Source organism: Carassius gibelio, chromosome B6 (assembly GCF_023724105.1).
Source record: "Carassius gibelio isolate Cgi1373 ecotype wild population from Czech Republic chromosome B6, carGib1.2-hapl.c, whole genome shotgun sequence".
Taxonomy (NCBI): domain Eukaryota; kingdom Metazoa; phylum Chordata; class Actinopteri; order Cypriniformes; family Cyprinidae; genus Carassius; species Carassius gibelio.
The window spans coordinates 11,977,341-11,991,281 of NC_068401.1; the positions used below are offsets into that span (position 1 = coordinate 11,977,341).

Sequence of the window (13,941 nt, forward strand, 5' to 3'; positions counted from 1 at the left end):
CTGAACCTCCCTGTCACATGGGAGCATGAAGCACTACACAAGGGCAAATCAAGCAAATTGTGAGAGCCAAAAGCCATAAATGAGGCTTGTAACACTGTGTCTGAAACATATGGTTTTTTAGAAAAACAATCAGTGCCAGCAATTTCACCTAGCCATCTTCCATGGCATACCCAACAATTGCGCAGCTGTTTTATATATTACACAATACTGCTTAAATTAATTATACTGTTGTCAAAACAGGCATGCAAAGAGTGTCGCTTGAGTGCAAAATGAATTCTTCCTGGTGCTCTTTGGATAAAGGTTCCCTCGGTTCAAATAGTAAACTTAGTCCAAGGCCTTTGGAGTCAAATATGAATGGAAAAGCCTTCACTTTATCATGACTATTAAAGTTAAAACATTAACGTTACACAAAACAGTGTGTTGTGGCTTCATTAAAGGGATACTCTACCCCAAATTGGAAATGTTGTCATTAATCACTTACCACCATGTCGTTCCAAACCCGTAAAAGTTTTGTCCATCTTTGGAACACAATTTAAGATATTTTGGATGAAAACTGGGAAGCTTGTGACTGTCCCAAAGACTGCCAAGTAAGTTACACTGTCAAAGCCCAGAAAAGTATGAACGACATGGTCAGAATAGTCCATCTGCAATCAGTTGTTCAACCGTAACATTATGAAGCGACGAGAATACTTTTTGTACATGAAGAAAACTAAAATAATGACTTTATTCAACAAATCCTCTCCTCGGTTTCTCTCCACATCATCGTATCGCCATTTGGGGGATTATGAGCTGAACGCAAGCAGCATATGCTCTTCTGTATCAAGGATACGTTTTTTACGTATATTAATGCTTTGATTTGAAAGAAAACAGCGCAACCTTGTGGTGCGGTGTAACTTACGTACTTGGCAGCCTATATGGGACATTCACAAGCCTCCCGGTTTTCATCCAAAATATCATAAATTGTGTTTCGAAAGCGAACAAAGCTTTTACGGGTTAGGAACAACATGGGGGTTAGTGATTGATGACAACATTTTAATTTTGGGGTCGAGTATCCCTTTAACCTTCACTGAGGCTTTCAAAGGCCTGGTTTGTTGAAAGTTTATTTACCTAATAACCATGATTAAATAAAATAATTTTAATTCTTATATGAATCTGAAGGCCTTGGGCTATGAGTTAATTATCCAACTGAGTTCAGACATTTTTATACACTTTTGTAATTAATGTATTCAGTTTATTTTTTACACAGAAATATGTTGGGTTTCTCTGGTAACTTGTCTGTTTAGATAAAAAGTCTATACTGCAAGTGTACAATGCAAAAATAAACATTCAAAACCTTGGGGTCAGTACTTCTTTTTTGTTGTTGAAAGAAATCATTATTTTTATTACCTGAAAGGATGCATTAAATGCGGCAGTAAATACAATATAATATAACACAATACAATAAATGGTACAAAGCAGTTATTTTTTAAAAAAGTCGGAGAATTGTTACTTTAGTACTAAATCAGTATTTTAGAATGTTTTCTGAAGGATCATGCAAGACTGGAATAACGTACTGTATGCTGTAAGTTCACAGGAATAAATGACATGTTAAAACATATTCAAGCAGAAAATTGTAATAGTATATTGTTGTTACTGTTTTTACCTTGCATGTGAGCATTAGAGACTTCTTTTAAAAAACATACCAAAAATTCTCACCAAACCCAAAAGCAATTATTTTTTTGAATACCATTCATAATGAAATGCTACTACGGTACTACACTCCTCAAATCATGAGAAATAACACCTGTTTCTGTAAAAGCATTGGTATCTGTGAAAAAAACATAATTGTGACATAATTCCCCTCGTATACAGCAGTTCTGGGGTTATTTCAAATGTAGAAAGAACATTTGTTTTTTATGTTCTTAGTATACTCTATGGGGGATCGCACTCTCTTGCATTGCTCAGTGCCTCATTAAGCCTAGCTGCAAATACAACCATGACACCTGACTAGCACGTCTGGAAAATTGATCCCAGAAAGAGTTGCTCAGGCTTCTTCCTGAGTCCTGGTAAAAACCATCATCCCACTTAGCAGCTCTCCGACTCATCTATTAACACATCTCTGTGTGCTTGATCAGAGCGTGACACCAAAAGTGGCTTTTCCTCATCAACCATACATCTGCAGAAGGCCTTTGAGAAATGAGAGTCAAAGTAATCAGGCATCAGTGATCAAAGGAGATCTCAAGTCAATAACAAGGATAATGGTGAATGTGAAGACTGCAGGCTTTGACTGACACTTTAACAGTGCTGGTGAGCAGCTAATAGGTTGATCTTTGCCTCGTTGTTGCCTTGGAACATGTCGGTATATTCATAGTGGGAAAAAGACAGAGAGAAACCAGCTGTGGAATGCATCATCTCGGCACAGAAAATCTGCCTGCCCAATATCTGACAGCCAATTGTGTGTCCAGGAGACATGACATAAAGCTGTTGTCAAGTAAAATGGGCCACTTTTTGCAACTCTGGAGCAAATTTGCTCAAACATAAAATGCTAATGATGCCTCTGCAGAGGCTGACAACGAAAAAGGGATTGAGAGAAGAGCCAAAAATGGAGATGGCTGCTGACCTTATAAAACTATGCTAATACACAAAGGGGAACGATAGTTTTTGCCAACTTTCCGACAATCCATTCAGTTATGTATAAATAAATAAATATAAACCTACTGTTTAGGAATACTTCTTAGTCAAGTCAAATCTTTTTTTTATTAGTACTTTTATTCAGAGACTTTACAGAGCATTACAGAGAATTATTACTTCTATTGCATCTACAGACAAGTAGACAAGTGCACTGTTACTGCACAAATAGCATACATGAAATTACCCAGAGAAGAACTATAGGGTGGAACTGGGGGAGGCGGAGGGTTTTGCAAGACTTAACTACAGTAAACACAAAATCAAACTATTTAAATGTTAAGCAAGAAAGCTCATTGGCTGAAAATGAAATGGAGACCAATCAGCTTGAGCCATGAAGTGATGATGTGACAGCCAGTAAATTGCGTCAAAGACCCATTTGCATGCACCATAGACTGTCATGACTCATGACTGAACTAGATCTTTATACTAGATATTTTATTGCATGGGTTTTAGCCCTCCGCTAAACAGGCCAACAGCCTAACACAGAGCTACTTCATGCATCTTAACCTAACTGAAACCATTCAAGTTGTTTTAAGCACAATCCAAATAATGGGAACATAGCAGATGAAGAACACACACACATATAGTATACAGACTTTGTATATGCCACTTCATCCAAAGGTTCCACCTGGGTGAACATGAACCAGCAAATTTGTACAGTGAAAAGATGTTTGAGCAATAAATGATTTCAACTTCAAACAGACTGGGCCTGAAGCGAATGGATTGCAGTGCTGGGAACTGAATTTCATGCTAGATTTTGTCTGTTTTAAACATAAAAATAGTTTAAAATGTTAAATTCATAATATTCATTATATATATATATTATTTTTTTTTTTTTTTTGTATAAATAGTCTCTGTAAGTAGGTTAACCATGCACACTTCCAAACTCTGAAGATATTAATATGTGTCTTTTATACAAATAATACATCCGTGTAAGAAGTTCAAGGTCTTTGGCACAGTTCTGGACTGTTGTTCCATATTCACTGTTCCAAAAGCTTCCATTCAGTAATGCCTGATTAAAAAAATATATATATAGTAAAAAAAAAAAAAAATTGACCCATTTGATAAATTCTGTAAACTTGACAATTTGCTAGCCTCATAAAACTATCTATAATCAGCATAAGTGTTTCATCAGTGTTCCACAAGGATCTCTTGGCACAGGGTGAGTCTAATGATCGGTGGACTGTCAGCCATCCAATGCACCAGTGATCAATTATTCAACAGAACTGCATGTTTTTGCCTCTCCTGACACTAAGGAATGGCTTTGCTATGCTGTTTATTACCATCTCTGCACCTTGGCTGAAACAAAAGAACTCAGCCACTAAAAGAGGATCTACAGTGTATAAAACACATAAATAGTATAAATACAACCTAAACCTTCACCATTAAAGAGACATGTGCCCTAGACAGTAAGAGAGAAGAGCACTCTTGGAACAACCAGAGTTGGCTGTCTGACCTAGTTAGCATATGAACACCCCCACAAGCAGACTGTACCACAATCAGAAACACGGGGGCAAAGCAGGCCCCGTAAAGAGCTTAACACAACATTTTGAATATTATTTTAGCTTTAAAATTGCCATGTACTTATTTCTTATCTCTTTCTCAAAGACATTCACAAATCCTTGACAGATCCCTATTTTCAGCACTGGAAGTAATGTTACTACTGGGAGCTGAAGTCTGTGATTTGCACACAATGTCCTCAAATTTCAAGTGAAGCGTTTTATTACAGGGTTGTGCTGCCTAATCCAAATGTGGGGAGGAGATAATTAGCCTTCCTGCTCTGAAGATTGAGGGTATAAGATTATGGATGCCTTTGAGATGTTGTAATATTTTTCATTCTATGATGATAGATACAGTACATGCATATCATGAAGATAAATTATGATATATATATATATATATATATATATATATATATATATATATATATATATATATATATATATATATATATAAATATATATATATATATATATATATATATATATATATATTTTTTTTTTTTTTTTTTAGTAAACTTTATAATTTATAATTATTATTTATAAAGTACATATACATATATGTTTAATTTATATTTAGAATTTTATATCACTGTATTTTTATAACATTATTACATTTATTACATTGTGTTACATAAAGCATGTTGAATAAACATAATGATAACACTCACTCTCTGAAGAAGCGGCCCCTGGGGGCTGGGGCCCTACAGGTGTTGGTGGTACAGGTCTCGGCCAGGGCTTCCCTGAAGTAAGGCCCGTCCTCACGACCCCAACATACTCCACAAAGGTGCCGGGGAAGTTGCCCTTTTCCTTTGTGCATTCATTGATGCCATGTAACCAGCCTTTTGGGCACTTCTCATCACCCTCCTGGTAATCGGATGTCAGCAGTGCCATCTTACTGACTGTGAGGAGATCTCCAGGCTGCAGAGAGATATCGTCACCCCTCTCCTGCTTGTACTCGAACAGTGCACGGTACTGGAAACTGTCAGAGCTCATGATTTGCTCTTTACATGAGCTCTGTGATGTTTGATGCTGCTTTAAAACTGGCCTGGATAGAAGTTCTTGGTTTAAATCCTGAGTGCTAACTCACTTGGATAGTCCTTGGGTTAAATCCTGAGAGCTTACTGATATTCAGCTGTGTTTCTTGCAAGGGTTAAAACTCCAACAGTACCGTATGTTTGGCAGAGGCCGTTATTGCGCAGTTCTAGATTTGGTCCATACATAAAAAGTACTAATTTATTTGAAACGAAATCTAGCAGTCAGTGACAAGATACGAAACAGGGTCAGAAAAAGCAAAAACAGCACCATAAAGCAAGGGATAAACAGACGAGCGAGGGTATAGGACAGTGGTAGCACAAATTTGGGGACACAGTGACCTGGAATCGGGACGATGGGCTTTTCTGCAGCGTTGGCACAAGTCCACATATAGAAATTTATTGAAGTAACCTCTTAGTCCATTAGGAGTTGTGGTCAGAAAGATATTAACATAGACATTGTCAGTCTATTTATCAAATGCAACAGCCTTGTTCATCTTCTTGATAAAGACCTTAAAACCTGAAAGCAGTCATTTTACAGTTAGTTTCACAAATTCTAACTCAAATCAACTTTAAATTAAAATCCTTAATTAAAAAGAGCAACTTTGTTATTTCAATAAAATAAAACGCCTGCATTATTGGATTGTAGCTAATATGCAAAAGCATTGTAGGCTACTGCATGCATAGCATCACATTAACCGTGTGTTAATCAGTCGCTGAGCAATTCAATGCCAAATGAAATGCAGGCTACATGTCTGACTTGCAGCGCGTGACTGGGACAGTGCCAACTTCTGTACAGCGTGCAGAAACTCGACTCGCGTGATATTGCTTACTATAACTTACCTCCTGTCGCACTTCAGCCAAACCGACCAAAATACAAGATGCGCGTGGTCCAAAGCAAGAGGAACGAGCGAGCATTATATGGTCTGTTTAGTTAAAACATGCGTTTAAAATATATTCCCAAATAACCTGCGTGGCTGAGTCAGACATCCAGCCAGACTAGTGCTGTAGTACGGTTCAGCCCGAGAGACGTCAGAGACCACGCCTCCGCTGTCTGCTTATCACACCGTGGGACAAAGTTGGAAACTCGGGTGTCCTTATGTAGCGGTCAGGCAATGAAGAACGCACTGCAGCGTGAAAATGTTGCGTCGTACTTTTCTGATCTGCCTAGACACATTCTCTCAAGTTATATAATGCACGTCTGACGTGTGCAGATACGTCCATACAGATACATCCATCAACATAATCGACATCACAGAAAATAACATTGTAGACTCCTTTTTTATTATTTTATTTTTATTTCTTTTTTTTATGTTAATGTTAATTTTTGTTAAATGTTTTAGGGCAAATGTTTTAGCACGATATTCATGATTTTTGTATGTATGTATGTATGTATGTATGTATGTATTTATTTATTTATTTATTAAAGGCAGAGACTGAAATGTGTTTAAGGCGAATGGAACACAATTCATTACTTCATTAATATTTTTTTATTATTATTTAATCGCTTTACATTTTAAGTGTCATTAAATCCAAGATTGTTACAGATTTTTCAAAAATGCATGAAACCAACATGAACACAAACAATAGGCCTACATTTTGAACAATATGATTTATAAAAGATTTATAAGATAATTTGATATGTAAAAGATTTCTCCTTTATATCATGTCTGCCATTCCTATTTGTCACTGACACTTATATCACGTTATACATAAAGTGAATAATGATATAGTTTCTAAATACTAATCTATCATCAACTAACCTATAAAATAATTAACCTTAAATGGTTTATAGGCTTAGTCTTCTCTGTTTTTAATATTGTTCTCATGCTAAATCATTTATCACATTCAGTACACAATTCAAGTATTTCATATATTAATCTCTCTAATACAGTAGAAAATATTGAGCTTATATATTCATATTATAATTGCTTGGGCAATAACCAGGAAACAACCATAGAATCTTTTAAATTAACTTTCTATTTAGTTTATAATTGATGAGATTTTAATTTCTTTTATTCAAAGCTTACCCAGAGCAGGACTATTGTGACTAAGAAGTTAATCTGAAATGGAAATAGGAAATATATTATTAATGTGGGTCTAGGAGCCTTAGGTCTTAATGGTCATCCATAAAATTAGCACATAATCTCCTATATCCATCTTTTAAACAGTTGTTTTCTTAGAATACCTCATCGTTCTACCTCTCTTCATTACAGAGTCACTGGAGTAACTTGGCTTCACTTGTCATTGTCTACCCTCGGCGCTTGGTATGATATTTTTTAATTTTGTGCTTTTGAATAATGCAGGTAATTTCATATGCCATAAGGCTGAAAGTGTAATTCTGATACAAAAGGCGCCTAAACTCAGTGCATTACAATAAAATAGTAAACACCAGGACCTTATGCAAATGTAAAATGACAGAAATCGTTTTGTGGTGCGGAAAGATAGATGAAAAATAATCAAGATAAATCATGAATGAATGCATGCACACAAGTCTCTGGCACATGCTTTGATGCATACTGAGATGGTTCACAGTTGGTGGTGGTAGTAGTAGTAGTAGTAGTAGTAGTAGTAGTAGTAATTTATCATTATTATGCACTTGAGTCAGTGGCAAATCAGAACAAGAAAAATAATTAATTACATAATGAAAATAGCAGTTCTGAATTTGACTGTCAAGTTGTCTCTCAGATGTACTTAAAAGATGTGCAGCAGGCCTCGCTTTCCATGGCATAGTAACAGTTTGCATAAAGACAGACAAATTGTTTTATTCTGCTATTAGCATTTCTGCATTAACGTTCATAGCATCCTAAGCCTGAGATGGCCTCTTCAGCAGTCCCTCTGCGCTCAGTGACATGAAGCTCCATTTCCTTTTCAATCAGTAACAGAGCTTGGAAGAAAATAGAGGTCTTCAGTCAGCAATTTAACTGTTCTTTGGTCCAGCTGCTTGTCTCCTAAACATTCCAAGCCCAGAAATGAAGTTGAATTTTATACTGTAGGGGGAAAATGATATAATCAAACCACTATTTGAACAATATAATTTATTCATTCAGGGTCATATCAAATAATTTACATTTTATACACACTGCAGCCATTCATTTGGTTTATTTTATCTCTTACTGATTTGGTATTAAAAAGGGAAGCTTTTCATTGTTTAGAAAAGCAGAAGATTCCATATTTTAATTTTTAGACACAAACTGACCATGCATTTTGTTTATTTAGCTGTTCAGGCCCATTCACAATACGCTTCCGTACGTTCACACCAAAAGCAATAACTATTGTTAGTACATCAACACACAATATTGTTATGCTTATTATAAGCACATGCTGCAGTTACTGTATGCCATCTGCCACTTTAAATGCTCCCGTTCTTTAAAGCTAGATGGATTCTGATTGGCTGTTGATATTTTTATTGTTTATCATCTGGGGAAAATCATTCTGAAACTGATTCCAATAGCATTGTGTCTCTGTGTCATTATTGTTATAGTTGTGGTGTGCTATTTTTTATGGAATTAGATTGCTCGTTAAAACTTTATTGTTATAGTTATAATATAAAACTAAAACTGTTCATTGTTAAGAAAAGCAGAAATGGCAAGATTTAAGCATAATCAAAATGACAATAAAGATGGGGGGTGGGGGGGTAGTATATTTGCATTTCTTAAGCATGCCTAAGATATGGAATTGCATTTCATTTAGGGATAAAACAACAATACTGAAGCTGAGATCAACACCTTTTTCTGAAGTGTATTGGTTTACGCCTGTTCCTTCGTAGACTTCAAAGCTATATTCATCCCTCACTTACCAAAGCAAACACTGATCCACACCAAGCCAGATGTTTTTTTTATTTTATTTTGTTATTTTTTTAAGGAAAACATCTGTTTTCATTTGTCAAACCCACCAACACTGAACCTACTCTTCCAGCCACAGAATCCAATAATTGAGAAAGACTACAGGAAAGGTTTGGATTGCATAAAACCTCCACCCATAATAATAAAGCCACCTACTTCAGTTGGGTGTAACAATGTGGTCTCTATATTGGTGATGTAGATCTCACATTCAATTGTCTTTTTTATGGTTGTACTGTCTGTATAAATGCAAATACTTTCAGGGCAAATGTTGCATCTCATAGTCTATATTGACAGCCAGTGCAGGCCCTAAAGCCCTGAGGGTTGATGCTTGCCTGTCCCATTTACTGCCCCCTCCAGTCTACATATGGGAGATATGTTGCACCGATCAGAGGTCAGGGGCATATTGGTGGCCTGGCCTCTGGTTAGTATAAGCCAGACAGTCATATGTTTAGCAGAAGGTAATACAGATATTATGTTGGGAATGTAATTTTGGTAAAATTACTGTAGGGAATGTTTGTTTCGCTTATCACATGAAAACATGTGTCTTCAAGTGTAGGTGATGGAAGAAAAGCCAATGAAGTGTGTAATAGAAGCACAGGCAGATTTTAGGTATCATTTTTCTGGAGGTGGCAATCAAGCAAAGAGGCTTAACCTATGTTCTGTATCTACAGAGGATCAGGTAAGAGCAGACTATAGGTAGACGCTGACATTTATCAGCATGAGTGAACACATCGCGAATGTGATATATGTAGCTAAACATTCAGTTATACGGAAATTGTTGGGATTTAGGGCAAGGTTTCCAGACAACTAACTATCTGAATGTGTGATAGTGTTTGTAGGCTACTGATACTAACATAGGTTGCGATGAGGGTTAATGTGTTGCAGGCCAGTGAGATTATATATCATATATCTATGGTGGGCACATGGTTTCTGTATCATAACCTATATTGCAGTACTTTATATTAGCTGCTTAACTATAAAAAAAATACACTCTAAGAAAAATAAATAAATTATTTATATATATATATATATATATATATATGTAATTTTCTGTGAGGACATTACCTGTTTTCTACTTTTTTTTTTTTTTTTTTACATAATCTTTTAAACAAAACTACCCAAGTAAAATTTTCACTTTTCTTCCCCCAGTTTATTGAATAATAAAAATTTTTTTTAATGTAATTGAGGACCTTAAAGTTACATTAATTTTAAGATATTGTAATACTGATTGTGAACAAACTATTTGAGCATGAAAACTGTACTGAAGAAGTATGAAGAAGTACTAGAAATTGTAATGTTTTGTAAAGAAAAGTTTAATAAAAAATTACAAAATATAAATTATTATTCACAAATGCAGAACATCCATTTAAAAGGCACATTCATTGTAAATCTGTACTTGGCATCATGTGAATGTTTTTTATTTTTCTTAATTATTATTATTTTCTTTTTTATTGGGTTACAGATTTTGTTATGTTAATACATACATATATACATACATACATACATACATACATACATGCATAAATACATACTGTATTTATGCATGTATGGGGAAGTTGTGGCCTAATGGTTAGAGATTCAGACTTGTAATCCAAAGGTTGTGAGTTTGAGTCTTGGGCTGGCAGGAATTGTAGGTGGTGGGAGTGAATGTTTTTTTTCTTTTTAATAGCTAACTAACTAACTACAGTTACTAAATCCTATAACTATATAAATATAAAGCAGCAGAGGGAACATGTGACTATTCTGTTGCTTCTGAACCACTCAAAAATTGAATGATACCAAACAGAAGTCAATAACATCCAATGTCATCTATTGAAATTGTCGTCACTTCCTGTTTGTTGTTGGCGTCTGTACTGCGTTTGAGCTCCATCACTATATTCTTTTTATCGACTATTTTTAACTTAAAAATATATTTTATACACCATCATTTCCGTTTATATAACGTGTGAATATATCCTCTATTGTATTCTACAACAAAAACAATCAGAGCGCCTCGCTATCACTAGTTTTATTTTGATCTCCCGGGTCCGCTATTAGCTTATAGCCCGTTAGCATCAGCGGCGTGGTTTCAGCTAACTGCGCTTACATTGCTAAAACTCTATTCACACAGTACCACTGCTGTACCCACTGTCACTTGCTTTAATGGCGGATTAATGTCTACCTTTGATTGCAGGTGGGGACACGCTTGAGCTGCATTCTGTGCAACTCGAGCTGGAGGCCGTGGGGAAGCAGATTCGCGACCTGGAGTTGAGGCAGGCCCAGCTGAGAGAACGGAGAGCCACGCTGGAATCATCCCGGGCTGACGCTCAAAAATGTCCGGGGTAAGTATACAGCGTGCTGCTAACAGTCCCACCACGTCTACTCTGTGTGTTTCTCTGCACAGGCCCGGTGCACCCAGGACACGATCTTTCCACAGCGGAGGATGCGATAACTATCACGCACCCTAAGGTCACAAAACGCTGGACTTTTGGTAGTTCCTATAGCAAAGTCCACTAAAGGAGGTAGAGCTTTCTCACATTTGGCTCCCAAACTCTGGAATAGCCTTCCTGATAATGTTAGGGGTTCAGACACCCTCTCTCTGTTTAAATCTATATTAAAAACGCATCTCTTTCGCCAAGCATTCGAATAATGTATCTCTTAAATTGTGTATTGTCGAATAATGTATTGTCTTAAATTGTGAGTGTAGAAACTAATTTTACTTTGTTGGATCAGCAGCTATGCTAATGATGGCTCTATTTTGTTCCTATGTTTTGCCACCGGATTTACACAAGCTCCAGTCTGGATCCAGAACACCTGAGAAGAGATGATGCTGACCCCAGATGATGCTAACCCTGAATCAACAAACAGAACTAACAATTATTGCTACATGTGTGACTGCATCATATAATAACTATTAATTAATAATATTGATAATGTTCATCGTCTACCTGACTACATCTTGTATTAATTTTTTTCTAAAATCCTGTCAAACATGCACAAACTGACAGTCACCACCATAAACTACTACTAAATATTGTAGAAACATAATTTTCTGTAAAGTTTCTTTGTAACGATTTGTATTGTAAAAAGTGCTATACAAATAAACTTGAATTGAATTGAATTGAATTGTGGAACAAACACTATCATATTAATCAGTCATATTTGAGAGTTGAATAGAGTTGAATAGAATTCAGTCTGTTCTTCACACAGAGCTACTGCACGACTGTAGACTTATAGTGTATACATCACTTTCATGACATTTTTTTAAGCTAGCTGGCCACTTTATTGCCACTCCAATAAATAAATAAATAAATAAAATTAAATGAAAAAGTCAGTCTTACAGGTTTTTAGCATTATGAGTATTTTTCAGCAAATATTCTATTAAATTGACACGTAGATGCTTGTACATGTATAAAAGAGGCTCCAGGAGCATCTTATATCTTCAGCAGGAAATGTTTAAAGGCGTGGGTCGAAGGACAAAGACATTAGACTATAGACAGAGTGACTGTAAAAAAAAAAAGGACAGAACAGCATTGAAGAGGGGTCACCTACAGCCAGCAGCATCACTTGTAAAGAGCCGTAGAGCTGTTACCCAACCAAAATAAAGATTATAAGGTGCAATGAATTGAAAGGAAAGTCACAGAAAGAGAAGGAAGACTGCTGCCAAGCCTCGCCGCCCCAGGGGCAAGTGTATGAGAGAGGACGGCCAGAGCAAGGCAAATGATGTCATCACAAGCCAGAAAAGAAAAACAGATCATGAAGGACATGAATGTAGAAAAATGAACGCAATAATAGAATAGGTCTCTTAAACTGTAGAGGTCAAGATTTGGCCCTGTTAACACTTGGGTGCCTGATGTTGAAACTACACCTTCTGCTTCCTAAAAGCATCTTCTCCATTGTTGACCAGTCAAAAGCAGCTGCATTTTTTTAATAAATAATTTTTGCAAACTGCAAATATATGGCTAATATTCTATTATATTACAGTAGATTGCAGATTTAGCCTTCTCCGTAAACACTGCTATGGTGTAAAAAAAAGAATAGTAAACATGCTACCTGTTGCAGTCCATAGGCTTAGGCTTTCTGCCTAATGTAATAACAGACTTGTTTGTATTCATGCTTATTTCTATGTAGTATGAGAAGTGTAACCTCACCACTTTCTACAGAAGGTCAGTGTTATCATCACATGTTGAGCATATGTGCTCTCAGTGTGGGACAGAGACCAGACAGGATTCGTCTGTTGCTGAGAGAACCTTAGGGCTTTGAGTCAGCGCCATGACCTAGTAAATGTGTTCATCACAACACACGGTTCCTCACCGGGTAGAAACCTCACTACTGATTGAACCATCGATACTCATTTTCATCATCTCATTATTCCCCAAGACTATCATCAAGTATACATGTTTATTTTGTAGTGTTCCATGTTGGTTCCAAATTTACCAAAAGACATTACCGTTCTCTTCATTTGGTGTTCTAGAAATTACGATAACAGAGTTAACTAGTAATTTCAACCAATAAAATAACAAATATGCAAACTAGGAGCACTTTTATTCGTGAGTAGGACAGTGATGACAAAATCTTAACCATGTCAATAGGTACTACTGCTATGACTACTACTACTACTATGTCACGGTAGGAAATCCAGTGTTTCCTCCGTGTCATGTTTTGTTATTGTTTTTGTACTTACGTTGTCTCCATGTGTTCGTTTAGTTGATTGTCATCACCTGGGTGTTGATTGTCTCGCTCCAGCTGATCGTCATCATACCTCTGCTACTTATACTCACCTCGCTCTCTCTCTGTTGTCAGATCCTCTCTTATGTCTCCACGTACTAACTGGATTACCGTCTTCCGTGTTTGTGTGCTGGTTGGATTCGTGTTGTCGTCCGCGTGTCAGTGTTCCGGTCTGTTCCTGGTTCTAAC

The 13,941-nt window shown here is 36.4% G+C and overlaps 1 protein-coding gene across 1 annotated transcript in view; it reads right to left on the bottom strand.

The window, feature by feature from the left end:
- Positions 1 to 6,265, bottom strand: part of LOC127959732 (phosphatidylinositol 3-kinase regulatory subunit gamma) — a 146,495-nt gene extending 140,230 nt beyond the window's left edge. The window contains exons 1-2 of the mRNA XM_052559079.1: positions 6,044 to 6,265; positions 4,838 to 5,720 (exon numbers count right to left, since the gene is read on the bottom strand). Of these exons, the coding sequence (XP_052415039.1) occupies positions 4,838 to 5,162 (325 nt within the window). The 5' untranslated portion in view covers positions 5,163 to 5,720; positions 6,044 to 6,265. The remainder of the gene's footprint in view (positions 1 to 4,837; positions 5,721 to 6,043) is intronic.
- Between the last annotated feature and the right edge of the window lie 7,676 nt (positions 6,266 to 13,941).